Here is a 23,504-nt window from a genome sequence, read left to right on the forward strand (position 1 = left end):
AACAGTACTTAGTAGAAGTGGAACTCCAATTTTTTGAGCTTTTTTAACAGTTTCGCTAACAAAAAAAAAATGAATTACTCAATGCTGCTCTTTAATTTTTTTTTTTAATTTGGTTTCCTCTTTTATTATTTTGTAACTAATAATGTAATATATTGCTAGAAAAAGACTCTCAATATCAAGTTTTTACTTTAAGTTATTAAGAACATTGTTGTTCTTTCCGCTGAGAAATTCTTGTATCTGTTCAAGATATTTTATTTTTATGCTTTTCATTTGATGATATGTCAGAACATAATTTCTGTTTCTCAGAATGTTCAATTTCTTTCCGAAAAATATAGCTTAACACTTTAGATAAAACCAAAATATTTTTTACGATTGTATTACTTAATATATATATATATATATATATATATATATATATATATATATATATATATATATATATATATATATATATATATATATATATATATATATATATATATATATATATATATATATATATATATATATATATATATATATATTAGTAGAAGATAACTTAACAAAATTTTGTTCATTTTACACTGTGTTTCATGTGTAAAACGTAAAAAATTTTTGTTAAGTGATTTTCTACTAATATATAATTGCTCTGTTGTTTGAAGAACATTGAGCACTCTGTTGTGTAAAATACATTTTAAAGCTGTTCAAATATATATATATATATATATATATATATATATATATATATATATATACATATATATATATATATATATATATATATATATATATATATATATATATATATATATATATATATATATATATATATATAGGGTAGGTTAGGGTAATATGAGCACCTTGGTAATATGAGCATACTTAAAGATTTCTTAGATGTAAGCAGTGAAGTTAAAGTTGCTATGTATTTTTTGAATCGACTTTATGTGGTGATTACAGGAATCAGTACAATTAGCGTAAATCTATATGCAGTAATTAGCGGGCATCATCTAATTAAAACGCTGTTAAATTTTTTGCGTTTTTAAAATAATATCATCGCGCATGAATAAATCTGTGGCGCGAAATTTTGGTGCTAAAATAATGAAATTAATTTTTTCATAAAGAAAAATATGTTAGCTAAAAATCCAATACTTTTTGGCTTGAAAAACAATGCATAGAAACATTTAGTTTTGACTTTATTTAAAGATGCCATTTTTGTGTAATATGAGCATGCTCAAATTACCCAGTGATTTTTATTGAAATTACCTAGTTTAAATTCCTAAAAAAGCATTGGTTTAATTGGTTTTTTGAATAAAAATAAAATAAAGTAAAACTTTTTTAATATTTTAACAATACTAAATATTTTTCTGTAATTTAAATTCAACAAAATGGAATTTTTATCGTTCAGAGGTTTGAGTTGATAAAATTGAAAAAATAACGAACTAACTTTTTTTTTTTCTTGCGGAAAACATAGTAGTATTGTTTCAACAAAAAGTGGCTTAAATTTGATCTTTTAATGATAAGTTTTGTTAATAACGAATCATTATATTCCAAAAATTAGTTCTAATAGTCAGGTTGGTATTTTTTTTACAAAATTAATGTTTTTTTGTGAGCTAATTTAAAGTGCTCATATTGCCAAGTGGTCTGGGTAATATGAGCATTTTTGTGACTTTTTTAAAACCTCTGTGTTTTTAAGAAAAATTTCGGGTGCCCAATTATCTAAGTGGATCATGAGAAGGGATCCCTAAATATTGTTTAGTCGCAAAAATTTTGGATCCAGCTTAATTATTTTTGAAATTATTCCAATTTTTGCTTAAGGTGCTCATATAACCCTAATCTACCCTATATATATATATATATATATATATATATATATATATATATATATATATATATATATATATATATATATATATATATATATATATATATATATATATATATATATATATATATATATATATATATATATACATATACATATATATATATATATATATATATATATATATATATATATATATATATATATATATATATATATATATATATATATATATATATATATATATATATATATATAAAGTTCATATCATAACACTCGTATCAATTTATTTCTTATTTAAAAATAACTATTTTTGTCATGTTTCTGTTCTGTGTTATATTTCAGTAAACGTGATAAAGGTGTTAACTACCGTAATAAAACAACTACTGTGGTAAAAAAGCAATCAAATATACCATCTGTTCCGTATTATCGGCACACCTAGCACCGGGTGCGCAATTTTATTATGGGGCCCCTTATGTTTGGTTGCCCTAAAGATATTAATTTTTCATTATAGAATTTTAAAATTTGAAATATAATAAATATTCTTGACTTAAAAAATGTTTTTTCCCAAAATATACTAAGTGTTTGTTTTTTTGTTATAAATCTCATTTTAGATCAACAGCAAGACGTAGCAATATATATTTCCTCTAGTTTATAATAAAATCTTATTTAGAGCGTGTGTAACTTTCTTATATAGAGCGTGTGTAATGTTTGAGTTTTAACATTTCACTTCCAACCGCTGATTGTAGTGCGTTATTTACTGAATGAAAATATATAGACATTTTTTATTTTTTTTTTAATAAAACTTTTTTAACTTATACTATATTATTATTAACTTTTATATTTGTAGTATATAATATAACTAAATATAAAACTTAGTATATAAACATAATAGCAATAACTACAAATATAAAAATAAGGAAACAAAAATAAATGTAATGTGAAAATTACAACTACCCAATTCATGTTACATATTTTAGCTAATGTAACAGGATAAAGTGGAAAAATTTTGGTACATAAAGCTATTTTATTGTTTATAGACGCTAATTTCCTAATTATCCTTTCTCTTCGGGACGCCACTGGCCGCTAATTACTGCATATAAATTTTCGCAAAATGTACTGATTCCTGTTATCACCACATAAAGTTGACTCAAAAGATACAAAGCAGCTTTAATTTCACCGCTTACATATAAGAAAATCTTTAAGTATGCTTATATTACCAAGGTGCTCATTTTGACCTATTTTCCCTAAGCTAACGGGTGATGCGGAAGTTATCGGACAAAATAAAAACATCAATAACTTATTTATAAATAAAAAAACAAACTACAATTATATTTTTTTTAAATAAAGCATTTATCTTTTATTAAAAATATATTATTTTTTATATGAAAAAACACCACCATCTGCAATTGATCTCAATTTTGCTCTGACGCCTTTCATATGCGACTGTAAAAAGTTTAAATCAATTTCTTGTAGTTTTAGTTTAATGCGATCAATCAAAACTTGCTCTGTTGAAGCTTGCTAATCTCCCTCGTAAACCTTCTGTGCCAAATGTTCCGAAAAAATTTCAATTGGTCGTGCTTGAGTCACATTTGGGGGATTTGATTCTTTATCAACGTAATAGACATATTGGTCAATCCAATTTAGAGAATCTTTAGAATAATGAGAACTTGCTAAATCTGGCCAAAATAAATAGTTAAAGTCTCCATCATACTTGTGAATAAATGGAAGAAGTCGTTTTTCTAAACATTCATTAATATAGATTGATGAATTGATCGCTACAGCCTTGGAAGTGCGAAACAATGGCTCGGACATACCACGGTCAGATATGGCTATCCACATTAATAAATTTTTTGGAAATTTCTCTTTTCCTATAAAACGAACACTTTCTGGGCATGTCTTTTTGTTGTTTGTGTAGTATCCAGAATTTCCAGGCATGTTGTCCCCTGCAAAACAAAAGTATTTTTCGTCATCGATGACTAGAAGCGATTTTGTGTTATAGAGTTGGTTAACTAGTTTCCTGCTTCTTTTCTTTGCCTTTATTTGTTGTTCTATAATGTATTTTGGAGTCTTCACGTTTTCTATATTTAATATTCATTTTTTTTAACTGACGACCAATTGATTTAAACCGAATTTAAAACCTATTTTTCTCTGACTGACCCTTTTTCGATTGTTGACAAGTCTCGTTAATTCGGCTTTCTTTTCTCTAGTCCAGGATGTCGGACGACCAGGGTGCTTTCTATCAGAAAACGATTGATCAGTTTTAAGTCTTTGTAGGTTATCATATATTGTATTTCGAGCAAATCCTTCCTCTTCAAAACGATTTACGATTTTTTTTTTTTAGATTAGGTTTATTTACAAAAAACATTTTTAGTCGCTTTTGAAAAGGTTCTCGTTCAGCTGTATTTAACCTCATTTTAAATAATTGTGTTTCAAATAATAAAGTTTATGTTTTATAGAACGTTTATTCCTACGCATAAAACCACAAAAACTAATTATTATGCTCAAATAATGAAATTAGGATTTGTCCGATAACTTCTGCATCACCCGTTAAAAATGGAATTACATATATATATATATATATATATATATATATATATATATATATATATATATATATATATATATATATATATATATATATATATATATATACACATATGTGAAATTAACATACTGCAACACTTATTCAGAATAAATATATGTCAGCAAAATATGTCCATAAAATAATATTATTTTTTAAACGAAATCAATCTCAAAACATAACATGTTTAATAAAGACTCTTCCCGCTTTGTTGGGACTATTCTTATTCGTGTTACCAATCTATTAAGATCACAATATTCTTAGTGTTATTTTTTTAAACGATGATAAATTTTATTTAACATCTATCTAATTTAAACTAATAAGAATAGAAGAATTAAATCATCATCACTTACGTAAAGAAAATTATTATAGTGAGAGTTTACAAATGTAACATATACCGTTTTAAACATTCTATGCTATAATTCCTATGGGAATCAAATTCCTTGGTTCACGTTTTGAATATACTTTTAACAAATATATATATATATTATATATATATATATATATATATATATATATATATATATATATATATATATATATATATATATATATATATGTATATGTATATATATATATAGAGAGAGAGAAAGAGAGAGAGATATATAAATATATATATATATATATATATATATATATATATATATATATATATATATATATTATATCGCAATAACACACTTTTATAAATTAACTAAACCAATTTAAATACTTTAATTATTTGAGTAAATAACTAAAATTAGTAAAAACCATAAATTAGTTTCATTTTTTAATTTATAATCAATAATAAATACAATTTATAACATGTATATATATGATAAAGCAAATGAGCTTTCGTTTTATTTTAAAAAAATGCGCTATACGAAAATAACAAAAATTAAGAAAATTTTTATAAGAATTAAGAACTGAGTTCAACAAGTTTTAAAGAAAAATGTTTGTCAATTATAAGTTAAGTATAACGCTTTACATATATTAAAACTAAAATAATAATCAAATAATTAAACAACCTGTTTGCTGTTTTTCTTTATTTTTCAAACAGATTGCGATATTATTTTTTGTTGACATTGTATCCGGATGGTTGATACCTAAAATTTCAGTTCGTATTTTATCAACAGAATAATAAATTTCTAAAGCTTCGTTATATTTTCCCATATAGTACAAACAGCTTGCGATATTATTTTTTGTTGACATTGTATCCGGATGGTTGATACCTAAAATTTCAGTTCGTATTTTATCAACAGAATAATAAATTTCTAAAGCTTCGTTATATTTTCCCATAACGTCCAAACAGACTGCGATATTATTTTTTGTTGACATTGTATTTGGATGGTTGATACCTAAAATTTCAGTTTCTATTTTATCAACAGAATAATAAATTTCTAAAGCTTCGTTATTTTTTCCCATAGCGTACAAACAGTTTGCGATATTATGTTTTGTTGACATTGTATTTGGATGGTTGATACCTAAAATTTCAGTTTGTATTTTATCAACAGAATAATAAATTTCTAAAGCTTCGTTATATTTTCCCATAGCTTTCAAACAGATTGCGATATTATTTTTTGTTGACATTGTATCTGGATGGTTGATACCTAAAATTTCAGTTCGTATTTTATCAACAGAATAATAAATTTCTAAAGCTTCGTTATATTTTCCCATAGCGTACAAACAGCTTGCGATATTAAGTTTTGTATCAAGCGTAAATTTATTATTTTCACCATAAGTTTCCGTATTAAAACTTTGAATACTTTTTAATATTTCGATTGCTTCTTCAAATAAACCTTTACTTAATAATAACTTTGTAATAGATGTCGTCATATTATGAAATGTTTTTGAAATTTTTATTCCGTTAGTGCGAAACATACAGATAAAATGGAAAACAAAATAGTTTCCGTAATCCATGTGATCTTTTACTTCATTCAATTCAAATATAAATAAATTTTCAATTAAACTAAGATACGTATTTGTAGTTGAATTTCTATTTTGAAAACATCTACACGTCAGCTGTGTCAGTTCGTGCATTGAATATTTTTCATCATCAAAACAGTTTAGTAAAGAATAACTCATTAGTAACCCAACGGCTTCATCTATTACATCTTCTTCGTTTATTTCCATTTGTTTTGAAATTTGGATTATAAACTGTTTACTTATGTTTTGATAGTCGCAATGAGATAAACAGTTTAATATTTTAAATGGAAAAGGTTTACTTTTTTCTAATTTTATTAAAACTAAGTTAATTGCTTTTATTGCAGACTTTGGTTCTTCTTCGGTTGGAAAGTTATTGTCTAATATTTCTGGTTTCGATCTATATCGATCTACGTATTTTTCTATCGAAATTCTATGAATATTTATATATTTTATTGCCTGAGTAATAGCGAACGGATGATAACCAAGTTCTTTAATGAGGTTTCTTATATTTTCATCGGCGTTTTCTTTAATATTATTTTTTACATAAGCGAATGCTTCTTCTGAAGTAAAAACATCAACTAGCAATTTGTTTACGTTATTCGACCACGCTCTCCATTGGGAGGTAACCAACGTAAATGAATTCGGTTTTCTTGAAATATACATGGTCAGGTTTTTAACACTTTCATCGTCGATATTGTCAAAAATATACAAAGTTTGTTCATTTTTATAATGGTTGTGAATTTTTTCAACAATCACTTCTATATTCAAATAATCACCTTTCGAGTCATAAACATCGAAACCTAATATTTGACATTGGTTTCTCATGGAGGTTCTTAACTTTTCAATTGCTGCGTCTATCCAAACAAAGTTTTTGTAGAAGTTATAATAAATTTCGCAATACTTTCTTGCAATTTGTGTCTTCCCAACACCGGACATTCCATATAATATTAAAGTTGACTTGTTTGCTCCATGTAAAAAACGTCGAATTTCACGAAGTAGGTTTTCGCGTGAAAATAAATTTTCTGAAAACGGTTGAACTTCTAAAAATTAACGCTTGGTTAGTTTATAAAAACTTATTCTCTCAGTTAAAATAAATTTAATATCATTTATTTTAGTAAAGAGTTTTAATTTTTTCCTAAATTTTTTCCATTTATTTCAAAAGGCGACGCGTTAATATTAGCGTATTAAGTCCAGTTTTAAAAAGTTTTAATATAAAAAAATTATAAAATTATACTACTTTTAAAAATATATTTGAGTAAAGTCTCATGTTACAAAATTTTTATATACTAAGAGAACGCTTTTGTAAACAAATCTTAACATACTTTGTAAACTTAACAATTTGAAAAACATCAAGTAATTACTCAAGAGAATACAACCAAAAGAACGATGTTTTTTTTTTTTTTAATTAAAATTTTACTAAATTTAAATTTTAACTGAGTTTGGGAGTTTATAATTCATAAAAAAAAAACAGCATTTTTTAAAGCTTGTGCTCAACCAACCTGTAATGCAAATGTTTGGACTTTCATAAAATTTCTATTTTTATTTTATGTTTGCTTGTTTATTTAAGTACGAATTCTAAAATTTTGTACAAATTAGTTAATTAATAAATTTAATATCTATTTTTGAATTAAATTAAGGAAAACTAACCAAAGTAGTGATATATTTAATTATCAGGTCGAAAGATTGCTTGCGCAGGTTATGATAAATAATGTAAAAGCTATAGTCAATATTTCTATAAAACTGCAGCTTGAATACTCAAAAATGGTTTCTTGATTCACTCTCTGGTCATTGTTTATAATCATTTGGAAAATGAAGTACAGATAGCTGATGCATTAGAATAATATCTATTAGTTTCTACTCCGAGGCTCTAAATAAGTACCTTTGCAAATCTAAATTGAACTATTCATCCAACATATCTAGATGAATTTTTTTTGACAAACCTATTTTTTACAGTCATAAGTGATTACGTACCCAACAAGCATTTTCCGTTTTTTCAATGTTAAAATATTTTGAAGCCATTTTTTTTAAAGTTTTACATATTTTTCACGTCAAACCTCAGATGTTGATTAATTAACCTGATTTCAACCCAGGGCCGTGCACAGGATTTTTTCATTAAACTGCTGGTATATAATTATAATTAAGTAGTCCAGCTTTTGTGTCTTACAATGTTATTTTTCTTGCCTTATTTTTAACAAACTCTTTAATCACATTATCAAGTCAGTATTTTGAACTAATTGAGACCTATTACTTAAAATAGCAAGATCATTGGTTCGTTCTTGCGAAAAAAGTTCTTGAAGAGCCTCAATTTATTGAATGAAAGATACGCAGTGCAATCACTACATTTCTTGAAAAGTTCCCCCAGTTTTATCTCAGAAATTTTGTTTAATAAGCCGAATGAGACAAGAGGTTTCTCTCCAAAGTTTTCCGAATGAATTTGTTTCATAAGAAGCAATTCTTAAGTCAGTTCATTTTCAGTCTTGTCACATGAATATTTCTGCAAAAAAATGGGAGCAGGCACTCTTGATTTCTGATTCAAACAGTTTTTAATATTCCAACAAAAAAAAAAAAAAATAGAAAAATTTATTGAATGGGTACGAGCAGTGAATCCACGAATCACAGAATCAAAAATGTGATATAAAACTAATCCTCGAAATGTTCCTACCTCTCCTCATTCTGTCTCTGTTGATTCCGTAACATGTTTATCAATTCAATTTAAATTCAATTAAAAACCTCATACGCAAGCATTAAGAGCAGACGTGTGAACGGAAGAAGTTTAATATAGAAAAATAAAAAATAATAGTTTTTATTTTATTAGTTATTATAATTAAAATAAAAATAAAAAAGAAGACTGAATAAAAATATCACATTATCAAGATAACATAATAATATGGATTTAGAAAGTATTGAGAAATTTGTTGCAGATTAACTTGAAAAACAAAGCAATGCAATTTTCGATGAAACCAAAAAACTTTTGAAAAAACAAGAGAAAAGCTTTGCGTCTTTAACAGCTGCGAACTTGAAAATGTTCACTGAGAGACTTGACAAGTACGAAAAAGAAAATATAAAGAACCTAATAAAAATAAATAAATTCGAAAATGATTTAGAACAAACAAATAAAAAAGTCGTCTCCTTAGAAAATGATTTACTTGAAATGAAAAAATTTATTCAAACCAATGACGATATTGCTTCAGAAAAATTTGAACTTGTGAAATCAAAAACAAAAGAGATAAGTTCAAAGCTAAAAGACAACAGCGAGATATTAAAACTAAAAAGTAAGCTTAGAGAAATAGAAGATAGATCCAGAAGAAACAATCTGAGAGTCGATGGTTTAAAGGAAAGCAAAAATGAAAATTGGAGTGATAGTGAGGCTAAAGTGAAAAAATTATTTGAAGAAACTCTTGGGTTAAAAGATATAAAAATAGAAAGGGCACATAGAACTGGTTCTAGAGACAATAAAAAAGTCAGATCCATAGTTTTGAAATTGCTCAATTATAAAGACAAGGAAAACATTCTAAAAAACTCTCGGAAATTGAAAGGGGAAAATATTTATATCAATGAGGATTATTGCGCGGAGACGATGCTAATAAGAAAAGAATTACGGGCGGGCATGAAAAAAGTACGAGAAGCTGGAATGTTTGCGTATATTTCATACGACAAGTTGGTGGTTCGCGAATGGTCTCGAAAAGCAACGTAAATATTTTATATTTCTTTTAACGATACTTTATTTTTATTTTTTTTTTAGTTTTTCAAATTTTAATTTAACTTTTAGAAATGGAGAATAATCTCTCTTCTAATATTAATGCTAAAAATATTGTTTTTAGCGATAATAACTCTGATAATCATACTGAAACCTTATTAGAAAGTGAGTACTATTCAATACCTGAATCTACTCAATATCTCTGTGAGAATAAGAATAAATTTTCAATATTGCATATTAATATTCGAAGTATGAATAAAAACTTCGAGAACTTTAAGTGTTTATTGGGAGAACTTAATCATGATTTTAAAATAATTTGTTTCACAGAAACTTGGCTTAAAAGCAATGAAACAAATTCTAATTTTGAGTTAAGAAACTATACATCAGTTCATCAAATGCGCGATATTTGCGTTGGTGGTGGTATAAGCATATACGTTCACAATTCTATTGATTTTATTCAGCGTAAAGATCTTAATGTAAACAATACAGATTGTGAGGCATTATGCGTTGAGATAATAAATAAATTAGCTAATAATTTTATAATCAATGCTATTTATAGAACACCAGCTGGTAGTTTAAAAACATTCAAAATTTATCTGCGCACATTCCTAAACACAAAAAATATATTGCAAAAGCATGTTTACGTAGTTGGGGATATCAACATTGACTTACTCAACCATGCCTTAAATAGTGAAGCAAAAACTTTTATTGATATTCTTCTCGAATACAACCTTATCCCAACTATAAACAAAGCAACAAGAGTAACTAAAAAATCATCGACATTATTAGATAATGTTATAACTAACAATTTTCATAATAGCCGTGTTAAAACTGGTATAATCAAGACTGATTTAACCGATCATTTTCCTATATTCTTTATTACTGAGAGCGTTACTCTAAATAATGCTACCCACAAATCAACAGTATTCATGAGACATATCAATGAAAGTTCCATATGCCAATTTAAAAATTTATTAAATAATTACGTCGATTGGAATCTTGTACTGCAATCACACGATGTAAATAATGCTTATGATTTATTTCTAAACCAATTTTCTAAAATGTATGAAAAGGCATTTCCTTTAAAAGTGAAAGTAATAAACTCAAAGTCGGTTGTATCCCCATGGATGACCAAAGGCCTACTAAAATCATCAAGGAAAAAACAAAAATTGTATGATAAATATTTAAAAAATAAAACTTATAAAAATGAAACTAATTACAAAAATTATAAAAGTTTATTTGAAAAAACTAAAAAACGATCAAAAGTAAATTACTATGCTAAACTGCTTGAAAAAAACAAAGGAAACCCTCAAAAAACATGGAGTGTTATTAGAGACTTAATTGGGAAAAATAAAATTGAAAAAAATACCTTACCGCAAAAACTTATAATTGAGGGAAAAATGATTTATCATAAAGAAGTTATTATTGAGAAATTAAACAACTTTTTTCTTGATGTTGGCCCAAACCTAGCAGCGAAAATTCCAGTTGGTCAAAAAAAATTTGATTCATATCTTGCAACAACTGATTTAATTATGGAAGAACCGATTTTAACCAAAAGTGAACTACATACTGCTTTTAATAGTCTGAAAAAAAATAAAAGTGCAGGTATAGATCAAATTAATGTTAATGTAATTAAATCTGTTTTTGATATTATCGAACCCTCATTATTCCATATTTTTAATCTCTCGCTTAAATCAGGTCATATTCCAGATAAACTAAAAATTGCAAAAATAACACCTATTTTCAAATCTGGCGATGAGACCAATATTTCAAACTACAGACCAATCTCAGTCTTACCCTGCTTTTCTAAACTAATTGAACGCATTATGTACAACAGACTTTATAAATATCTATCTGAAAATAAGATTTTATATAAAAATCAATACGGTTTTAAAAAAAATCATTCTACTAACCATGCAATAATTGAATTGGTTAAGCATATATCAAATGGATTTAATAGTGATTGCTATACAATAGGGGTTTTTATTGATTTATCCAAAGCTTTCGACACAGTAAATCATGAAATTCTTTTGAAAAAATTAGAAAACTATGGTGTTAAAAATCAAAGTTTACTTTGGTTTAAATCATACTTAACTAACAGAAAGCAATTTGTACTTAAAGAAACAAAAGACTCAAAAAACAACTTAATAACTTGTGGAGTACCCCAAGGTTCTATTTTGGGACCATTATTGTTCTTACTTTATATAAATGACTTATATTTATCATCAAAAGTATTAAATACTATCTTATTTGCAGATGACACTAATTTGTTTTATTCTCACAAAGATATTACTGTTCTTTTTAAAATATTTAACGAAGAATTAGATAAGATCAACGAGTGGTTTATAAGTAACCGACTATCATTAAATGTAGAGAAAACAAAATTTATCCTATTCCATAAACCTAGTAAAGCCGAGAATATTCCTCTTAAACTACCCAATCTTTTAATTAATAATAAAATAATTAAAAGGGAATTGACTACAAACTTTCTGGGAGTGCTCTTAGATGAAAAATTGTCATGGAAATTTCATACTAGATATATTGAAGGTAAGATCTCAAAAAATATTGCCATGTTATACCGAACAAAACCTTTTCTTAATAACGAGTCTTTAAAAAATTTATATTTTTCGTTTATACACAATTATCTTTCATACTGTAACATTTCCTGGGGTAGCACTAATCACACTAAACTCAAAAAAATTTATAGTAAACAAAAACATGCTTGCAGGATAGTATTTGGGGCAAATAGAAAAACACAATGCGAACCTCTCTTACGTCAGCTTGGAGCTTTAAATATTTATAAGCTTAATATTCATCAAGTAATGTTATTTATGTTTAAAGCAAAACTTGGGTTTTCTCCAGTAACATTTCAATCCTACTTTAATGAAATCTCCCATAAATATCCAACCAAATTTTCAGTGAATAACTTTGTGGTTCCCATAAACCTTCTTAAATTAAGTTCGTACCAAATTCAATATCGGGGACCTTTAGTTTGGAAAAAATTTCTTCCAATCTTTAGTAAAAAACAAAACTTCGTTTTAAACTGCACTTTGCAAAGTTTTAAGGATGATTCAAAACGGTATTTACTGAACATGGAATTCGATATATTAGATTTCAAATACCTTTTTTGAAAACAATTTAAAGGTTTGGACTGAATCGCTTGAAAATAAATTAAATCTTTATCACTTTCTTTAGCTTTTATTAAAATGGTTTCTAACCATTAGTATAAAAGATAACGAAAATAAAATTGTCTTTTTCGTTCATATTTTTGATGATATTAAATAATCAGCCCAAATACTTATGTTTACATATATTGCTTTTTTTTTAATTAAACAACGCATTTTTTTTTTTTTTTGTGTTTTTATAACTTTCATGATTTTCTGTCGTTTTTACTTTTTTATTTTTAAATTTATTCTGCTGGAAGATTGTTAGCAACAAATTATTTTATTGCTGAAGTATTTGATTTGTTTTTGTTTTTGTATTTATACTGTCTTTTTGTCTTTTATCATTTCGCGAGGTTAGAATTATTTTGTTCTAACTCCATGTTTTTCCGAACTGAGAAAATCAAATTCAAAGTTTTAAAAGGACCTGTAGACCACTTAAACATAAAAGACGTAAACAAATTAGATTCATATTAATTTCCCATACTTGCTACCACAGTTTAAAAGTAAATACTTCAAAAGATATAATGTGCAGGTATCTGAATTACCACACCCTGATTTGGAGATAGAACAATATATTACACACTTATTTTATAAAATACAATATTATTTTGTTCTATCTCCATTTTTTATATAAAAATATAATACAAATTAGTATTTTGTATATATATTGTATATATTGTAGCAAGGTAAAGAACTGTTTTGCATATCTCTGTTTTATTGGAATAAAATCTTACTTTAACTAGTAAAAAAACTTTATAAATGCAATATTTATAAAGTTTAATTATCTAAAGTATGTACCAAGATTTTTACAAAAAAATAAAACTTTGGTTGAAATAAGCTCCAAGAACATCTTATCCAAAATACATTTCACAGTGAAATGAATTTCAAAGATTAAATTCAGCAAGGTAAGCACATCTGGTTAATTCATTAAAAACAACAATTTCAATAAGAAGCCCATTTAACACCATAACATAAACATAAAACATAAATATTTTGACATTAAAATAAATTATTTTAAAATACTATTATAAAATGTTATGTCTACAGCAGGCATATACTTGAAGATACGTTGAAGGTCCTTAGCTTTATCATTAGAAATTTGAGCACACTGGTTTAAGACAGAAGCCATTGGTACAACTGCAAGAGGTCTTGCCACAGCTAATGAAGATCGTGGATTGTTAGGAAGACGCTTAATTCGTACATCTGAACAAACATCAGTAAATGACTTTCTGTAGTATATATGATCTGAAAACTCTACCCTGTAAACCAGATGCTTTATTTGGGTATGGGGAACAAGGTTATAATTAAAATAGCCTGCAATAGCTGAAAAATGCTTAAAATCCAATCTTTTCATTTGGTAGACAGAAAAAGGATTTCTCTTTTGAATATTAGCAATTGCTCTGATTAAACCAAGTGGACTATATATTTCAAGAGGAGCTAGTGCTCTATCAATTTGACTATGTATATTGTCAACCTCTTGTATACTAGAATGCCCTGATTCACAGAACTTTTGCTCTATTACCCTGATTTTCGGGTAACGTATCAAAAACTCACGTAAGGCAATGGACATGTGCCTATTTCTATTTTGAGGCACGCAGGAATCAAACCATAGTATAAGTTTATTAACATCTGGGTGGTCAGCAATTATCTTCTCTAGCAAGCATGTTACACTACTTGCAAGGTCATTTCCTGCACAACCTGAAATGCCTTCATGCCAAAGCATACAAAAACTTTTTTTATTTAGGGAGCAATGCTCAGTTAAATTATAAGCTGAGAGATTACGTTTGTAAAAAAATGCTCCTATGTTTGATTTTGGTAAACTTATTACATTTTCAAGGTCAATGCATACTACAGCTACATTTTTATCCTTAAGTTTGCGGTCTTTTTCACGTTCTGCTCGATTTTCATTCTTCAACATTACATGTTTGGAAAATTTTGGGGTTTGCTCCTCAGTTGGATTTACTACATTATGGTATTCATAACATGTATCACATAAATCAGTTTTTGGCTTTTGAAATTCGATGTTAAAGTCATGCTCAAATATGAATCTATACATATGCTTCTTAACAGGGGCAATATTCTTTTCTTTGCAATAGGTAGAGTAAAGTTCATACATTTTATTAAGATTTAAAAAAGCTTCAAAATATTCTTTTTTTGTTCTTTTACGACAGTAGTGTGATGGTACACGTGGAAATTCATTGATATGATCTTTAACACTTTGTTTTGATCTTTGATCAACAACCTTTTTGGTGTGTTTCCCCCATTTTGAAAAGGCTGGGCTTCCAGTAGCATCATTCTTGTTTTCATGATGATGATAAACTCTTCTACTTATATTTAAAGTAGTGAGGTAAAATTCTTTACAAACTCGAGTTTGCATATCACCAACAAAAAAGCTGTAATAAAATAAACATGTTTTTCGCGAATTTTCATTGATGGTTCGATGACGTTTCTTCTGGAGTCGTTCAGTAGTTCTACTGTAGAAATGCTTTTTTTGGGTATCATCCATAGACCAAAAATCAGAAAATATATGTGCTCGTTCTTCATCACTGATATGTTGTCTACATTTAAATTTACAAGAATTTAAACAGTCTTTTCTTGTGGTTACAGACTTGCATGGAACATTTTCTCCTTTTCTATTTTAATAAGCTTGACCAAATTGTCTTAACTGCTTTCTCACATTCTGTATCCAAGTTTTAGGTGCTGACTTTCGTTTCCTAGTTTGGCCTCCATGTGGGGGCAGACGACTAGCTGATGCTATTACAAGTGCACCATTATGATATCCAAGAACAGTCAGATCAGTTTCTAAAAAAAATATATATACATAATAATAAACAAATAAAAATAATACCCAAACCATGAACAATATATATATATAAGAAAGTTCAAATGTAATAACTATGATCTATGAAAAAAAAACATTATATATATATATATATATATATATATATATATATATATATATATATATATATATATATATATATATATATATATATATATATATATATATATATATATATATATATATATATATATATATATACATAACTTACCTTCAACGTTTTGTTGTAATTTTTCAACAAAAAAATCTACCGCGGCTGCCATTTTGATTTTAACAACTTTCAAATATAAAACAGATAAAACGGAGATAGCACATTATAATTTTAATTTATAAACTGCATTAAGGAGGTAGAACAAAATGCAATGTCAGGTATATTAAGAAATAATTTATTTTTTACTGATTTGGTAGTAAAAAATAAATATTTTAACTATAAAAAGAAAAAAAATTTATCTAACTCAAATTTTTTGATTTGTGGAGATAGAACAAAATAATTCTAACCTCGCGATTTATTGTGCATGTAAATTTTTGTGTGACGGGGCTCGGTGATAAGACAACCTGTCTTCTTCTTGCTCCGGCCAGGATTTTTCTTTTATTGTAATTTCTTTTTTGCAATATTTATCAACGGCGAAATAAATAAATAATAATAAAAAAAAAAAAAAATAATAATAATAAAAAAATTAGCTCCCCAGCAAAACCTTTGCGCTTTACTTTTTGTAGAACATTTGAAGGAGCCCATTTATTTATTACCTCATAATCACTGGTGCTCGAGTAAATTGCTCGGGGCCGGGGCACCAAGCAATTTGTAAACTTTGATAAAACAAAATTGTCCTTAATTTTATCAATAGTTTTACACTCTAAAATCAATCCGTTAGAACAACGGATTGCTTTTTTCTAAAAAACCCAAAATCACAAAACCAACGGGGTAAAATTAACTACTAACGGATTCTTCAAAATTTCGTTAATTCATCGGATTAAATATTCAAACCCGTTGAAAAACAACTAAACTTTTTATTAAAAAGGGTTTCCATAAGAAATTATGAAGTGGTGCTACTGTACATTATATTTTTAAACCTTGTTTGTTTGTTTTAGATTTGTCAATATATTATAGTTCTTTATTTATAAATGATAAAGTTTTAAAAGGCGTTTTTTCAAACCACATTTAAGTCGTATATAAAACGTTTGTTGAAGTAAGTTTAATTTGCCATTTTTTAAATAGCTTCACATTTCGACTAAATGTGAAGCTATTTAAATAAAGCGTAATTTAAATTGTGTTTATCCACTTGCTCTTTTTTACTAAATTTTAGTAGAGAAAGCAAATAAATAACCACAGCTTGAATTACACTCCATTATTTGTAATTTCGAAGGTTGTTAAACTTATTTTAAATTTTTGATATAAATTTTATGTTTACATAGAACTAGATTTAGATATTAATTTTAGACATATGGCAATATCACTTTGTAAGTTTCATCAGTTGTAAAATAAATCAGTTGTAAAATGTTTACTTCCTTTTTTTTATGGCTATTTATTTCGGCTAGTTAGAGCAAAGTTTATATATTGATTGTTATAATTTGTATATTTAAGTTTTATAATTTGCTATTTTAGACACGTGTCATGCAATATCACTCTGTAAGTTTAAATTAGTTTTTACTATTTTTTTTTATTTGTAATTTTTTTATTTAGTTTTTATTTGCAAGTTTTTTAATTAGTTTTTACTATTTTTTTTTTTATTTGCAATTTTTTTACGTTAGTTACAAATAAGTTTATATTAGGGCATGGAATTATTACCGTTTTTCATAATTACCGGTAACGGTAAAACCCCGGTTTTTGCCATTTTTATTAACGGTAAAACCGGTAATTTAAAGTTTTTTCAAAGGAATAAAAAAAGGCTTGAAATGCAGCAAACCGACTTATAATTAACACAGATTTATATCACATAAAGTTAATCTCATATTAAGTTCAAAACAATACATCCACTTTCAGATATTACAGTTAAATATCACAAAGAAAGAGCTTAAACAGTTTAAATAAACTCAAATTCTATAGATTGACTGATATAATATTTAACACAGTTGTTAGGCATTCAATACAAAAATTACTGCTGATTGCTGAGTTTTTTTCAATAGAAAATAAGCTCGTAAAATGCATAAGGCATCAAGAGTATTATCATTCAAGCTTGATCTGAGTTTTGTAACAAAAAGACCACTGGCTGAGAAAGAACGTTCAACTTCAACACTAGTCACTGTATACCCATCAATGCTTTATACAGTATTTCTAAGTTGTTTGTGCGAGTTTTTGTCAGCTCAAAAACGGCCATTTCCTTCAACAGTGATGTGGAACTGGTGCCCACTCTCATCCTCTTTGAACTAGAGGGACACTTCAGAGCATCCTTGATAGACTGTTTCAATTGTTCTGTCAAGGAAGATTGTCCTTCATCAATATTGGGTATTTCTTGACATTCTTCTTTCGATTTATCTTCATCTTCGTAGCTCTCCTCAAACAGACGACAGAATAATTTGGCAGCAGTATTTGCATCGGCATTTCGTTTCATTTGTGGAGTGTCAAAGACATCCGTACTTTGCCCTTGCTTGTCCAAGGCCTCTGAATCGTTTAAATAAATCAATAGATTTATTATATCAGGATTTCTTCTTTCCTTTATTCTTTTGACTAACATTTCTAATAACTCTTTGCTGAAAGTTGAATTCTGCATGCTCAATTTAAGGCAAATAATTTTCAGAATCTGATCACTTGAAATCAATGTTGCATCTCGTCTACATAAAGCTTCTGTTCCCACTTTTACTGGTTCTAGGGTTGCAATCAATTCTTCAAGTGTGTTAAATTCTTCATCGGAGAAGCTTATTTCACTAGAAATTTCGATCACGGACATCTCGATAGGCTTCTTTAGCTTAACAAATCGAGACATCATGTCCACCAAACTGTTCCACCTAGTTTTTGAGTCAAGTATAAGTGATAATTCTTTTTTAAACTCAACTAGAGCGTGCTTTTGAAGAATATCATCGTTTTTGACAGGGGACTTGCGAAACAGGCGTACACAACATCTTACTTTTGAAATAATGTGTCTCAGATCTTGACGAACTTCAGGGGGTTGATCATCTTCAATTACTACCTGAAAGTGTCAGTAATTAAGATGATTTTTTTAATAAAAATAATCTTATTTAGATGCCTTATACTTTTGAATAATTATATATAATACTTACCTGTAATCCAACACCTTCATCATCTTCGTAATTGCTGTCATCATAGATGGAAATATCATCAAGTGAAAAATCTTCTTCTTCATCGAGATCAGGAATGACTTCTTGAACCGGAGTTGTTTTGTATAAAACATCACAGACTGCTAAGTGGATGCCATGTGCTAAGCACAATTGATGGGTTGGTAAAATAGCTTTTCCGAATTTTTTCATTACAGCAGCTCCATCAGTTGTAGCTGCCACAATATAAGAGTCCAGACAAATTCCAAATTCTTTTAGCTTTTCTCTAACAATGGTCACAGCTTTATCCACTGGCATTGAGCCAAAAATTCTTACCATTCCTAAATTCCAATGCCGATTCTTGACATGAACATTGATATTAATAAACTTTCTGTTACGAGATGATGTGTTTTCATCAAGAGTAATTCTAAAACAAATTTTGTCTATCTTCATTTCTTCAAACTGCTTTTTATAATTGTCTTTAACCTCAAGACAGTGCTTCATAATAATTACTTTGATCGATTTTGCATCTTTTGGCAAGTGGTATCCTTGAGCTCCCAATGCCGCTCTAAAACGTTGACTTTTTGCCAGTATTCGAATTGGTAATCCATCAATGGCGACTAACTCGGACAAGACAACTGCCAAGGTATCATTTTGGGTCATGAAGAAGTGATCAATTTTTCCAACTTTTTGTTCAACTTTGGCTGATGCTTGTTTCATAGCATCGGCCTCGATATGATGCATTAATTTGAGATGAGATCTCATACCACTGGTAGATCCACCTTTGCACTTGATTTCTTTGCTACAAGTTTTGCACTTCGCCAGCTGCAGATCCTTACTGTAAAAGAAGTGCTTCCATACCTCGGAATTATTGTTTCCTGCATCGAATGTCATCTTCGTGTTTATTGCTTTTTCATCAAATAACTGCTTTCTCTCACTGTGTTGCGTCTTTAGAGGAGTTGCCATATTAAAATGAAAGCAAAATACCGAATTATTTAATTAACAAAATATCATTTTTAAAACCGCGGTAATAGATTGGGGAAAAACCGGTAACGGTAATTTTTGGGAATAAAAATTACCGGTAAAAACCGGTTTCTTATTACCGGTTTCCATGCCCTAGTTTATATATTACTTGTTTATATTTGTATTCTCGCAGTCGGAAAGTCACGTGGTTAAGCAAAATAACAATAGCGCAAGTTGTTATCTTGGATGGGGAAAAGCAAATGATTACTTGAGATAATAAAGCAGGAGAATTCGTACGAAAAAGTGATTTAAAGAGTTTAAAAAAAGAAATATCGGTTTGTAAATACTTTGAAAGATTAGATTTTAACGCCGCAGAAAGGTATATAAATAAACTTTCAATACTTGGAATCAACCGGTGTCTATACAAGTTCCTTGCAAATACTTGGAAAGATGATCAAACTGAATGGTCATGAGTTCAATACCATGATGCCTATAATTATTTAATAAAAAGTCCAAGAATATATTCTCTTGAGGCTATAGATAATTAAAAAGCATTGGATGCTTATAAATATTTTGACTTTGGCTAGATGCAGGAAGCTTTTCACACGACATTAAGCTCTGGCTTTGTCGTTTTGAAAACACAAGTTGTCTAACTTGTGTGTTTAAAACAAGAAAACCATCTTAGTCATCAGACTTGGCTCAAAACAACAAAACCATCTTACAAAACATATATATATATATATATATATATATATATATATATATATATATATATATATATATATATATATATATATATATATATATATATATATATACATATATATATATATATATATATATATATGTATATATATAAACAATTTCAAAATTTATTATAAAAATACAGCGCTCTATGTGGTTAAAAAAACAGAGCAATTATAGATTAGTAGAAAATCACATAACAAAAAATTAATTCATTTAACACTGTGTTTCATCAATAAAGACTCATCAGAAATGCATAACTGCATTTCTGATGAGTCTCTATTGATGTAAAACAGCAAAAATTATTTTAAATCTTTTTTTTTTTATACGAGGTGGCCCAACGTAAGCACATTTTTATTGTATGTATAGCTCAGGGCTGAATTAATAAAGGATATAAACATTGTATTATTATTTTCATTCTCTTTTGTTATTCAATACAATTTTTGACATTTGTTTTAATTTCAATAAACGCGCACATGCCTCTATTTCAAAATTAAACAACTACATTGCGCAAAGCTCTGTCTATTCTAAGCCTGTATATATACAGGCTCAGAATAGACTGTATCTGAATAGACTGTATATATACAGGCTCAGAATAGACTAAATCTGTCTATTCTAAGCCTGTATATATACAGGCTCAGAATAGACAGAGCTTTGCGCAATGTGGTGTGTGGTAAATTGTGTGTTTTATTTGCACAATCAAAACAAAAGAATTTTTAGATGTTATATCATGTCATAACATGTATGATAACGGATGGCACCTGAATGATTTTTAGGCTTCACCTTTATCTTGAAGGTGATCAGTTTACTTTGCTTATAACTATGTCACTCAGTAAAAAAATCTTTTGAGAGTTCCTTCGTGCGGAATTTATCTCTAAAAAAGTCATAGTTGTGATTGTGCAAATAAAACATAAGAAACGTTAATAGCTGTTCAAAAGTAACTGTTCTGTAGCATTCATTACTATCACGAAAGTAATACTTTTTAAAAATGGATTTCTTATTAATTGAAAAATAAAATAAAAATATTTCCGAAAAAGTAAATTTGAATAATTTGAATGAGTAAAAAAAATATTATAGTTATTTAACTTTAATTTTTTCCTTAAATAAAAAAAATAATATTGAAACAAATAGAGTACTGAATGTACTTAAAGAACAGAGAAAATAATAATTTAGTAAAAACACTTATCAAGTTATCTTCTACGGTCTGTTTTCTTTCAACAGGTTTAGCAGCTTTCTGATGAACATGCTGATGGTGAAACCGACTGTTGAAGATATTTGGATAAATGTTTTTACTTATCTAAGTATTAGGATCTGAAAGACAATTATAAGATCTTGAGCTTTATAAATATTAAAATCCGAACCTTATAAAGTATAAGCAAACGAAATAAAGAGAAGTATATTATATTAAAAAATTTATTACTAAAACCCTAGTTGTATAACAACTTTCATAATATTAGAAGTATCTGAGTATATATCAAGTTAAAGAATTCTCTTTTTTTTAAGGTTGAGTTTAAAAACATGAAAGGTATTTAGATTAAATTTCCGCAAAACAGTATTACTCCATAGATGGGGTCCACTATAAGCATTGAATAATTGAATAATATTTATTTGACTAAATGGCTCAAAATGGCAAAAAGTAATGTTTCTCATATCGTATTTGTTGTAATGTTTCAGGTATTATAAAAAAATGGTACGGAAAAGTTTATTTTTCTATATATTTACAACAGACCATGAAAATCTGGGATTTAATGCTGAAAAAACATCCCATCAAAATCCTTTTAACTAATGATTGTGTATGTTATAAGGTTCTTATAACCACAAAAATTGAAATCATAGTTTGAAATCCAACAGTGTTATTTTAATTTGAATATTTCGTGCAGAAAGTTAAACTTGACCGTTATTTAATGATAAATACACCTCTTAAAATGCATTTTACAAGTTTTTAATTATCAAATTGATAATTAATCACACTAAATTTTGTATAGGCACTTATAAAAAGCTTATCTGGAACTTCAATCAATTTTTTTGAGCTCAGAGAATTCACTTAGCACATCCCTATTATATACAAACTTATTGTTTAGGTCAATGCAAAAAATATTTTATTTCCGCGCGCCAAAAATTTTTTTCCATTATGCCTATTTTTGCCAAATACCATAAACACTGCAGATATTCCGTTTGCTTAATTTATATGAAAAAAGCAGACAGGCACCCTGAAAAGTTGAGATCCTAACGCTGATAGAAAATCCCACCAAAATCCTTTGAAGTGGCGATGCTGTATACCATAAGGTATCCATAATAAAATTTCAAAAGTTTGTATTAAAATCCAACAGAGTTATTAACGTTTTTCTAAAACTGATATTTATCTCAAGTTATAACAACTTACGACTTCTCCAAAAAAAATTTATTTTACTCAAAAAAGTCTAAATATTAAATAGAAATACACAGAGTTGATTTCTGAACTATTTTATTCTTCTTTTTTCTTATTAACAAACAAATTGGCAAAAAAAAAACACTTCTCAATAAAGCATTTTAACAACCTAACGTTTGTCAGATTATTCTTATTTGACTTTTTTGCATCTTGCTCCAGTTCCGCG

At 27.4% G+C, this 23,504-nt stretch overlaps 3 protein-coding genes across 3 annotated transcripts; 2 read left to right on the forward strand and 1 right to left on the reverse strand.

Moving 5' to 3' along the window:
* Positions 1–3,322: 3,322 nt before the first annotated feature.
* LOC136084201 (uncharacterized) lies at positions 3,323–7,226 on the reverse strand. Its single transcript, XM_065804316.1, has 3 exons — positions 5,975–7,226; positions 5,597–5,848; positions 3,323–3,747 (listed from the first exon to the last, which is right to left on the reverse strand). The coding sequence occupies exons 1-3, from the start codon at positions 7,224–7,226 to the stop codon at positions 3,323–3,325; spliced, it is 1,929 nt and encodes a 642-aa protein (XP_065660388.1).
* A 2,086-nt stretch (positions 7,227–9,312) lies between these two features.
* On the forward strand, positions 9,313–9,984 carry LOC136084202 (uncharacterized). The gene has a single exon (XM_065804317.1). The coding sequence runs from the start codon at positions 9,313–9,315 to the stop codon at positions 9,982–9,984; it is 672 nt and encodes a 223-aa protein (XP_065660389.1).
* Positions 9,985–10,061: 77 nt separating this feature from the next.
* On the forward strand, positions 10,062–13,182 carry LOC136084204 (uncharacterized). Its single transcript, XM_065804318.1, has 3 exons — positions 10,062–11,158; positions 11,222–11,615; positions 13,132–13,182. The coding sequence occupies exons 1-3, from the start codon at positions 10,062–10,064 to the stop codon at positions 13,180–13,182; spliced, it is 1,542 nt and encodes a 513-aa protein (XP_065660390.1).
* Positions 13,183–23,504: the final 10,322 nt, after the last annotated feature.

Source organism: Hydra vulgaris, chromosome 08 (assembly GCF_038396675.1).
Source record: "Hydra vulgaris chromosome 08, alternate assembly HydraT2T_AEP".
Classification (NCBI taxonomy): Eukaryota; Metazoa; Cnidaria; class Hydrozoa; order Anthoathecata; family Hydridae; genus Hydra; species Hydra vulgaris.